This window comes from Megachile rotundata, chromosome 12 (assembly GCF_050947335.1).
Source record: "Megachile rotundata isolate GNS110a chromosome 12, iyMegRotu1, whole genome shotgun sequence".
NCBI classification, from domain to species: Eukaryota; Metazoa; Arthropoda; class Insecta; order Hymenoptera; family Megachilidae; genus Megachile; species Megachile rotundata.
Genome location: NC_134994.1, coordinates 8,963,519 through 8,975,606, shown reverse-complemented (window position 1 = coordinate 8,975,606; position 12,088 = coordinate 8,963,519). Strand labels below are relative to the sequence as shown.

Below are 12,088 nucleotides of genomic sequence, written 5' to 3'. Positions count from 1 at the left end.
ATACCCTGGCGTTCGAGTATAAGGTGTACGAAGCACTCTCGATTAGAATAGAGAAAGGAGAAGAAGAACGTGCACGCGTGGAATGGCAACCTGTTAGAACACGACCGAGGCCAGGCAAGCCAGGAACAATCGTTCATTGATCTATGAAACTGCTGTTTCACACGCGCCTCTCCTCCGCAGGTTCCTTTGTCAACCAACTGCCGCCTGTTTCTCGCATTTCCTATCCCCTCACACTTTCACTTTTCATTCTTGCGTTCGTGAATCGATCGTTCAATTAAACTCCTGCGATTACTTTCTTACTGTCACTTAATGCGTCATTCTTTCATCGTTACGTGGGAGAGATTACTACCCGTTAAATTATTACGCGTTACTACCGGCTAGATTATCACGCTAGATTAATACGCGTCACGTCGCCACGCGTTACAGATCACTGCGATAAATAACTATGCGGTTATCACGAGTTAAATTACCGATTACGGATTATGATATACGCGTTGGATCAGTGGTGGAGACTAGCATAGATCATGCGTTAGATTATCAACCGTCAGATTACGGTTAGATCACGACTCGTTAGATATCCCACGCGTTAGATTGGTACGTTATAGATTACCACGCGATAAATTACCATGCGTTAGATACACCAGCGTTATAGATTACCACGTGATGGATCCCCACGCCTTAAGGTACATCTGAATCCCTACGTGTTAAACTTCTCAAATTTCCAAAACCCCAAAATCCCTCGAAGACCAAAAGACTTCCTAATCTCCCGAACTTCTAAAGTCCCTCAAAATTCCAAAATGAGCAGCTTCCATATATTCAAAGTCCAAAGCGACTGTTCAAAGTCCAACCAAAAACCACCATAATATCTGTATCGAGAATTTCGATCCGAGTTCCAAAGTCTGACCATCCGCAAGGTATCGAAATGTGTAAAAGTTCGTTAATTAATATTGTTGAATCGCAGAAAAAGTTCGGCAAAACAGGTAGTTATTTTTTCTTGGCTATTTATGAAGGTAGAGGCAAAGGAAGAAAATAAAGAAGCGAGGGTCCTTTCACCCTCGATCGACGAGAGGCAAGCAACGGAAGAGGATGCTGCTTGAAGAACGGACAAAATACGAGGAGCAGGAGGGAGCTCGCAGCCACAGAGGGGAACGGAAAGCGACGAGAAGTAGCTATGGGGAAACATGGAAAGAGAGACGACGACAGACTGCAGGATAAAGAGGGAAAGTACGCGAAGCACCGAACGCGGATGTACCGGAGGGTCGTCGACCCTAAACACGCTGTCCTGCGTCCTGCGATGCTTGTGGATATGGCTGACTGGTTGCGAACCGAGCCTAAGGTCGCCTAGTCGCTTACACGGGGAATTACGATCTGGATAAGCGTTTCTTTCGACGACAGATAGTAGCTTGTTACTCGCACTTAAGTAACGGAACACTCGCCGTCATAGTTTCAGCTTCAAGTTCGAATTAACGCTCGCGCTGTTTGCTTTCCGTTTTTCGTCGATTCAGCTCCCGTCGTTTCATCTCGACCGGGGAAGGCCAGATCGATCGAACAGGATCAAACCGACGTTCTCCCGGACGATTTTATTGATTTATTAAGCGTGATCGGGTTTGAAGTTTTGATTGACTTTGAAAGTTCCGTGCCGATAGATATGCTGCCTCCGACGAGTAAACGAACTACGTCGATTCACCGAAATTACTAACTTTCGGAAATAAATTATTGTACACAATCGTGACCCACGGTGACAATAAATTGTTAGGAACCTCCGATACCGAATAAATTCACGGTTCTATAAGTCAGAGTAAGAGAATTAAGCCGATCAAAGAGTCGAAAATCCTCGAGCGGATTAGACAATAGGTTTACCTCCTATCGGAAGGAACAAACTGACCATGAAGAAACGAACGGTAGCGAGGTTCAACGATCTCGCGTTCGCAGCTGGTACACGCAACTTTTCTCAAGAACATTTCACACGTCGTAATATCGTGATACTCTAAGGGTGAACAAGGTTAAACCGTGCGAGTTTTAAATTGCTCCAGGTAGCACAAGAGTTTGTGCTCGGAACGAGTGTGTGGTTTTTAGGATGCGGTCTGCAGAAGGCACGGAGGCGAAAGGAGGCAATAAAGAGCTGTTAAAAAACGGACAGAGAGAAAGCAACGATTACGTGAAGAGTTTCTTTCCAGTTATTTTTGCTGATTCTCAGCGGTTTTGAGAAGACTGTGTCATCTTCAATCTTTCTGTACGAGGGCCGAAGGTTAATTCTCGACGAGCTTTCTCTTCCGACTTCGTTACAGATTTTTAAATCTATAAACACTTTCCTGTATAAATAATTGTCCAGTTGAAATTGTCCGGACAAGTAGTACGATATCAAACGATATCATACCGATAACAATGAAAACAAAGAAAAGTTGCGAACGAGGAAATGTTTAGAAATGTTTGCGGCAAGAAAGCTTTGTTTGGCGAATAACGGTATAAGATTGTAATGTACGGTCGGACGTTATTTGTCTTCGGACAGTTGCGCGTCGCTGTTCTCAAAAGTTTCAGCGTAAGGTAGATAGAAACGAGGTAAAGCTCGAGCAAACACGCGAAAAGAGTGGTGGTCGCGTTTCATAGCGGCGGTACAGAGGCAGAGGAGAACAAGAAAGAGCACACATCCGGCTCCGCTGGGAACGAACACGAAACGTTTCCGGAGGGAAAAAAAGAAGGCAACAACCAGTCCGCGACGTTATTACGATGCGACCTAGCTGCCTCTGTCCTTTCATCGAATTAAACACTTTGACGATGCCCCCGTGTAATTGGCTACGAAAAAGCGGCTAGGAATTTTACGCGAACCCTATGTCCGCGTTTCAACCTTCTATTGAAACGGGGACCTCTGCAAATCCAGTTAACCGTTCACGTTTCTCGACTGCTGATCTTATGCTCTTTTATCGCGTCACTGACGCACAGCTCATCGCTATGTTAACGGGCAACTTCATAATTCATCATTAAGAATACGTGGAATTTAATTTTAAAACTTATATATTCGTTATGGGGTTAAAATCAGTAAAATGATCGTGCTAGTCCATTTAGAGTTTAACAAAAATTATCTCTGAAGAGATCAAAGTTTTACTGTAAATCAACGTCTGATGATTTGATGAAAAGGTCCGATCGTAAACGATTGTTGGTAATAGTTTAAAAATGTCACTACATAATTACTACATTAAGAATACATGGACTTTAATTTTAAAACTTATATATTCGTTATGGGGTTAAAATCAGTAAAATGATCGTGCTAGTCCATTTAGAGTTTAACAAAAATTATCTCTGAAGAGATCAAAGTTTTACTGTAAATCAACGTCTGATGATTTGATGGAAAAGTCTGATCGTAAACGATTGTTGATAATAGTTTAAAAATATCGCTACATAATTACTACATTAAGAATACATGGACTTTTAATTTTAAAACTTATATATTCGTTATGGGGTTAAAATCAGTAAAATGATCGTGCTAGTACATCTCGAGTTTTTAACAAAAATTATCTCTGAAGAGATCAAAGTCTTACTGTTAATCAATTTGACTGAAAATCTACGTCTGATGATTTGGTAAAAAAGTCTGATCGTAAACGATGTTAATAGTTTAAGAATATCATAAAGTGACACAAACTGATTAATTTCTTCATCAATAATAAAGAATCCTTGCAAGATCTCCCAGCAAACGAACGTATGATAAAAATTCAATGAATAGTAAGAATTGGAGAAGGCACCATTTGTGAGTAGCATCCGAGACGTTTATAAAAGAGAATTGCAGTAGCGAATTTCTGTTGCAAGCTGGCACGAAACACGGGGAAAGTAGCGGATAAAACGAGACAGGAATTTCGGGGTGTCTTTTCGAGCGGGAAGAATAGCGTGGCAAAGAGGATAACGAGATTCCTCCAACCATCGATGACGACTCGACCGTTTTAAACGGAGCTGGAAAACCAGCTAAGAGCGAGCAAACGGAGTTACGGGTAGCTGGTGTTCCTCGATCAACGATCGTGCTGATCCAACTTAATCCGCGACTTAGTTAACACCAATGGAAAAGCTGCTGGCACATTCTCGCAGGCACCTGACTCGTGCTTCTTCGTCTTACATGTACGATCTCTTCAACTGTTTGAGAACCGATCGAGTATGCAGATTTATAAGCTGGGATTTTTCAGAAAATTGTTTACAAACACGCTTGAAGGTCAGTGTTACATTATTCATGGGTTTTGTGATAAACAAGTGTTCTTCTGTACAAATAACGTGATTTAGCCTTCCAGTAGGAAAGGTCGACAACCTAACACACGAATAACTGGATACACGAGTCTATATTTTCTATAGGCGAACAATTTTTTTCTTGTAGAACGATAAATCTTCTGTCGTAATTTTCCCGTCTACCAAAGTAAATAACAGCGTTAGATTTCGAAGTTTATTACTCCTCGGTGGAGGAGCATCAGGTTTATTAATTGTCCTGTAAGCGCCTCGCTTATCGGGACTGCTAAGATTTCTCCGAACCACGCGACAGAAATACTTTAATCGTGCCGAGATCCTAGCCCGAAAGGTCACGCGGTTAACTCGATAATTTCGATTAATTTTGCGAGAAGAAGCTTATCCCCGAGGTAATGATCCTTTCCCGACTTTCGTTTCCCCTGCGGGGGAAAATTCAATTCGTGGCGTTACACGCTACGGAATTTCGATGAATCCTATTAGTCCCCGCGCTAATTTCTAATCAACCGATCAATTTTATATCGATTACTTTACGGATGCCACCGAAACGCTTACAAATTTATCAATTTTTACCTTCCATTAAGTTCCGTTTACCGAATTGAGTTTTCACAGCTTGAAAATATTTTTCTGGAACGATAACTGCAATTTTGATAACTTGTACCGTAACAAAAGTTCGAGACTCGTGCGTTATCAGACAACCGGCGGCCTTGTCCGGTTCCTGATAACGTCGGACCCGAGGCTCGCACGATAAAGAATTTTGCTGTTCGATAAAACGTAAGAATTTTTCGTTCCTGTGTCTTTTGATCGGCCTCTTAATTGTCTAACGCAAGCGATTATCAAATTGGCGCCGATTGATTTATTAAATATTTCGCATGTTTACCACGGTGATAATAATTCATGTTCGAGATTGTTAGATCTTTGGAACGATCCTTGATGTACGAGATTGTTGTATCTGTTGCTGTAAATGTAACTAGATGGAAACTACGGTGGGAGGTAGGATATGTGACGTAGCATGTGGGACGTAGCATATGTGACGTAGGATGTGGGACATAGGATATGTGACGTAGAATGTGTGACGCAAGATGTAGAACATAGAGTATGTGACATAGGATGTGAGACACGATGTAGGACGTAGGATATGTGACATAAGATGTAGGACATAGGATATGTGACATGGGATGTGAGATACGATGTGAGACATAGGATATGTGACGTAGAATATGTGACGCAAGATGTAGAACATAGAGTATGTGACATAGGATGTGAGACACGATGTAGGACGTAGGATATGTGACATAAGATGTGGGACATAGGATATGTGACATGGGATGTGAGATACGATGTGGGACATAGGATATGTGACGTAGAATATGTGACGCAAGATGTAGAACATAGAGTATGTGACATAGGATGTGTGACATGATGTAGGACGTAGGATATGTATTGTAGGATATGTGACATAAGATGTGGGACATAGGATGTGAGACACGATGTGGGACATAGGATATGTGACATAAGATGTGGGACATAGGATATGTAACATAGGATGTGAGACACAATGTGGGACAGGATATGTGACGTAGAATATGTAACATAAGATGCAGAACATAGAGTATGTGACATAGGATGTGACACACGATGTAGGACGTAGGATATGTGTTGTAGGTTATATGACATAAGATGTGAGACATAGGATATGTGACATAAGATGTGAAACATACGATGTGGTACATAGAATATGTGACGTAGCATATGTTACGTAGAATATAGAGCTGTGTCGTTATCTACAGAAGTTAAAATCCTGGTTGCACCACTTAGTGCACCAAAAAATGAACAATCCAAGTACACCGCAAGATTCGTTAATTGCTCCGAATTGGAGGTAACGACGTCCCTCGGGATGGAAAAATCGCGCGAACGAGCCAGTACATAAAATCTTGTTTACGCAAGAGGGAGTTTCGATCGCGATGAAAAAGTCACGTCGGCGGTACCGATACGACCCAGTTTTCCATCGGGAACCCCTAGCCAGGGGTTATTAGGGGCAGTTACCGTGGTCGACACCGAAAAACCCTCGACGAGCCGCGCTACAGAAAAGAGACAAGGAGGGGTTGAAAGTGGAAACGTGTCCTGCCTACGTTTCACGGTAGCTCGTTAATTTTCTTTCTCGATAGGGTGAAACCAGCCGATTTCAGGAAATTGTACGAACCGATCTATAAAGATAACGTCTCTTGCTCGCTACTAATCTCTCTCACGAATATTGCGTCCGTTCGCTCGATTTATCGCCGCTTCAACGTCCACCTCGATTTTATTTAAGATTCCACGGAGGGAAGCGACGGTTATCCTTTTTCCGCGGAAGACGATATTGTTACGGATTCTCGGACCGTTTCGTGATCGGGATGTGTTATTTCTACGGTCGGAATTCAAGAAACCACGAGGGAGCTTCCGTTCAAAAATCATAGGAAGACTTTCAAAAGATCGACAAATGTTTTACGCTTATCTAGCTAATCGATGCGTTCACTCATGTCATAAACGTAGATAATTTTGCAAAACAAGAACTTTTAGAAATTCATCGTAAACATACACCGCATTTTTATCAGAGTATTAAGACGGATTAGAAAGTGTACTTGGGAAATGAAAAGTTATCTCCCAGATTTCGAACCACGACCTTGTTCAACTCTCCGAAAATCGGAGAAAGCAATATCGATTAAATTCCAGCGATCGATCCACGATTACTTCGCTGAAAGCGTTATGATGCAAGAGCCGACATGACCCGCGACATCGATGTTTACGGCGATTACGCGTAAATAATCGAGCGTGCATGTTATTTACTATACTTCGTTCAATGAATCTTTCCATTTAACGCGACGATATGACGCAAATTGCAGTTCATAGCTCCATTAACACCGAAAGATAACTTACGAAGATATGCAAAATAACAATTTCAAAAGCAGCTCTTATTTATTGACCAAAGAAATATAATTGAGCAATAACGTGTTCTTCTAAACTGTTTCGAACACGAAGGCTACCGGAAGTTGCCAACTTCCCGTCGACACGTGGGAAACTTTCGAACATCTTCGTCAAGGGTGAAGTTCGCAAAAAAGTTTCAATTTCTCTTTTTCCGCGTCGACGCAAATAGCCTGCGTTGATCATTTCGCAAAAAAACACCGGAAGTAAATATGCAACACTATTCCAGGTTACAGGGAAGAAAATCGAAGTTGAGAAACGAGTTTCTATCGCAGGAAGAATTTAATTGCGCGACTGGATGATAGGCGGCCAGCACGCGCGTGCACGCATAATTAATTCTCGTCTTTGACGAATTAATTCTCGTTAAACCGGATCTCGGGTTTAATAGCATGCGCCATCTACGATGCTCGACAACTCGGTTGTTAAGTCGCGCCAGTTCGAAGTCGACCTCGTTAATGCACTACGCAAACTTCATTCTGCACTTCTACATTTATTCACTGGGTATATTCTACCGATCGTATTGCCTTTACGACAATAATCATGGACACCCTTACAGTAATATTAACTTTGCACTCGAAGACAATTTTACTGTTTGCAAACAGCAACTTTAAAATATTAATTAGAATGTTAAACGACTTCTTTTGAAATTATTATTTCTCTACTAATAATTTTTACTATTGTCTTTTTCACTATGTTTATACATCACATAAGCACTATTATAGAATTAATTAAATAATGCTTTTTTTAAATTATTCGAGGCGCCTCTCGAGCGCAAAGGGTTAACCCCTCGCACTATAATGTTTTTATCAAGTCAGAACTGCCTAATTTCAGCCGTAACATGAAAACAGACACAGAAACTTGAAATGTTATGTGAATTTGGTATCCTGCAGTCATTGACTATGCAAATTATAGTTAGACTTGAACTTCAAATTGAAATGTATTCGAAATTCGAGTAAAATTGGTCATAGCCGAAGTGCGAGTGCGTCACGAGTCTGGCTCGTCAAAATACTGCAAGGGGTTAAAGTTACTTCGAGGCAACATTTTGTAGATAAAATTTATCGATAATTTTTAGTCGAACTAGGCCACGGTCGATGAATAATTTTTCGACCCTGAAAGATAAGAATTTGAAAATAGTCGAATGTAAATGAAAATTCAATGATATAACGATCGAAATGCATTTGGTGAAATACTTACGCGGATAACCTGTTGTCGTTGTGCCGCTCGCGTTCTGAAACAGAAAAAAGGTACGGTTAATTAGCGTCTGCTAAGTTAATTAGCATCGGATTATCGACAGTCAAGGACGGGAATCGAGCCAACGTGGCAAACGTTACTCGGCCACAAAGATTCTATCGCACGACTGACATAATGACGTCGTTATCGGTGAAATTCGTTCGCGCGGTGTGTCTGGTAAGCGTCGAGAAAGCGATAAAAGTACCGCTCGCGATAATAGACACCGGGAAAACGTTAAAAACCGACGATCACCTACGTGATAAGTATATTCGAGTCGCTTAAAACGATCGTCTATCAACGCGGAGACCTTGGCTCGCGATAAGCGCAATTTTGTTTCGTACCAACTTCTATCGGCGCAATAAATAACTCTGTAACATTGCGTAGCTCGAACATCGCTAAACTTGTTACAACTTTTTGCAAAATTTCATTTTATGATTTGAGAATTCAGACGTTCAGATATTTGGAATAATTTATAAACCAATATGTACTCGATATCAGCTCAATTCAGGTAGTCGATGTAAAATTAAAATTCAGTTTGGAAATTTGCAAACACTCGAGAAAATCTCCGTAAAACGTAAAAAGCATCAGATCATTAATTTCTGGTGAAACGATCGTTCAGGAAGCAGAATATTATTTCACCGGAAGGAAAAGCAGCGTTCGCGAGCGAATTGGAAGGGACAGGCCGGTTGTTAAGGCGCAACCCTCTCTTTTTCGAGGTCGAGCTCCCCTTTTCCCTCTTTCACCATCTTTGTGGCTCTTTTGACCCAGTCCCAACAGCAGCCTGTCTTTCTCCGTCGCAGCCCCTTTCCCATGCCGAGTGTACGTATACTCGTACGTGTTCGCATGCGTGCAGTTGCTTTCTATTGTTTACGCAATGCCTTCTCGACCAGGTTCGTTCCTTCCCTTCTTCTCTCTTCAAAACGTCCTTTCATCCTTTCCTTCTTCGCTCCTGGGTCATTGCGTCTCTATAGGGAGAAAGAGAGAGCGCTCCTGTTGGAAAGGTTACGAATCGATCCTTGTTCAGGGATCTCGAAGGATTTCAACGTTCCCTCGGGTTGTCGCTTTCATGTAGCGACAATGATTCTGCCGGCTCGACGAGCTGTCACGAACGCAACAGTATATGAAAATCACTTTTTTATTTTCTTTATGTCGGGTCATGGTAGTTGTCGAAGAGGGAGCAAGACTTTAACGATTACCCAGCGAAAATGTCACGCGATTAGATATGCATACGTGGCATCGCGTAATTGATTTACGACCAATCTTGCTAGTCAGTTTGCGAATATGTTGAAATCGCGTTTGCGTACGTGCTATTTAGTTATTTTAGTTTACGCGACCCAAACCTTTTAGCGCGATTCGGCTTACTTTACGCGGCTCTGCATTAACATCGAATATTAAACACTTTCGGCCTTCTGGATCATTGCGGGTCACTTACGTGGATGCTGCACGCAAATAATGTTAAGTGCACGAAGGGTACGCGTTTAAAATCAACTGTATTATTAAAATAAGTCGCACTTTAGAACCCGGATCGTTAGACGATAATATCAATGTATCAACGCGTGATATATGCACATGGAAAAGCTGTTCATGTGGCTCCCGCATGATTAATATACAGCAACATGTATCAACGTATAATGTATGTACATACACGGAGAAATTACTCGGAATATTGTCCTGAGATGATTGTCGGGTATATGTACGCTAATATCGATATATCATGTACATAGCGGGAGGTTTGAAAGCAGTTTCCATGTATTTCAAGGTCATAGAAATTGTCGAAGACGCCTTGATCAAGTTGCAATGTTATCCACTTTGCAGGTATCGGTTCTAAAATCACGTAGAATGGTCTGAAAGATGTAATCATCGAAAGTCGTGGTTTTCACCTGATTCGCGTTGGTTAGCCACACAGTACAGGTATCGTTAATGAATTCCATATGTAGCACGATTAATATACGATTACGGAGTCGGACGTGTCCCGATGTCCAATTAGAGGGATGATTTATCACGCTATCGTTCGTCGAGACACGCAGCCTAGGATACTACCACCGGGATATCGTCATAATTCTCGTTTCAACAAAAGCTACGCGAAATTCTCTGGCAATGTTCCACCGTCTAATTATCACTGTTCACCACGCTCGAACCAGTTTCGAACTATTCGAACGGATCACGACGATCAATCAATGACACGCGCAATCACGCTCGATACTCGCCGAACAATTAACGTCGCGGGGTATCGCGAGGCGGTTGCATAATCGAACATCGAGCGAATCGCGCCAAAAACTTGCCCTTTCTGACAGGAACACGATCGATTTAACCGTGTTTATCAACGTTTAAACCGTTCGGAAAAGGTCAAGGCCTTTGCAACTTTGATGCTCGCACATTTTTTAAGACATCGTTGCAATTTCACATAAACACTTTAGCCTCAAAATTCTCAGATTCCTAAGCTATCTTCAGAGCTGTGAATTCCTAAAATTTCTAGCTTCTAGACTTTCAATTTTTAAATTTGCAAATGTCATAGATTTTAAGTATTCAAGTTTAACACTAAAACTACCAAACCGGTCAAATGACCGCTCCACAAGTTTCTTATTATAAGGTACACATTTTGATAAAATACATTCGTTAAAATCAATATTGATTTTCATCAAGATAAAGAATAAACGTGTGTACTAATTTATGTTTCGTTTGTTGCTTTATTTTTTAACTTCGTTCTTAATTTCAAATTAAGTACACATGTTGGTAGGTTTAGTGTAAAATTTCCAAATTGTACGATCGCAAAATCCTGTACTTCCAAATTGGTGGAAATAGCTGTTCGAACACTTCAACACAAATACACTGCAAATTATCGCAGTTCCGCATCTTCGTACAAGTACGAAAAGCGATATCACGCGTCAGTAGTAGAAATAACACGGTTCGAATCGAGCAGATTATCCGGGCAGAGAATCAACGAGACGCTCGTTACTTTACAAGACACCGTATCGTTGGCGAAACAATTGGATAGGCGGGATCGACGGTGCACACCTGATAACAGAAGGTAGTTGACAGCACCCTGAAGCAGCTCGAACCTGCTGAGCATGACTTATCGTCCGCGTTGCAGCCGATAGCGGTTCCTCATGTTACTCGCGGAGCGACACCGAGCGTGCACGTGCTTCCAGGCTTGCTTCTGCACGATCAATCTACCCTTTCCTCGCTTTTCTCCGAGCTAGCTTTGGATCTAACACGCCGTTAACGTCACGTGAAATCGAACCGACCGTGCGTGTATGCAAATCACCAACAGTACTTGCTCACTACGTTTTCAAGCTTGTCTCTAGCGCCTGCAATTTCACGACGCTTCTCTGCGTAACGATGGACAGATTTTCACTGTGTTCGTCCCGAAAAAATTACAAAATTTTTTTCTCATCTGCAGTACAATTTGTATCGAAAATTAATTTTGTCGAGAAGTCCAAAAGAATCTTGTTCAGAGGGAGTCTATTTGTAAAGCGAAATTCACACGGAAATTGAAATTCAAAATATCCGGCAGGCGCGAAACTTATTCGGACTCGAATTTCGTGCGAAGGAAAACTCGTTCGAACTCGAATCACCGTGTACAAAAGTACAAGTTGGTAAAAGTGAAATAACGTCGGAAACGCTTGTGTACGTGAGAATTTGTAGGGCTTTAAGGGACGAAAAATATGGTGGCAACGGA

General features: G+C 41.7%; 1 protein-coding gene across 5 annotated transcripts in view; it reads right to left on the bottom strand.

Moving 5' to 3' along the window:
* Nucleotides 1–12,088, bottom strand: part of lilli (AF4/FMR2 family member lilliputian) — a 144,770-nt gene that overhangs the window by 9,567 nt on the left and 123,115 nt on the right. For all 5 annotated transcript variants that reach the window (XM_012283006.2, XM_012283007.2, XM_012283008.2 and 2 more), the window contains one exon: nucleotides 8,374–8,407. In XM_012283006.2, the coding sequence (XP_012138396.1) occupies nucleotides 8,374–8,407 (34 nt within the window). The remainder of the gene's footprint in view (nucleotides 1–8,373; nucleotides 8,408–12,088) is intronic.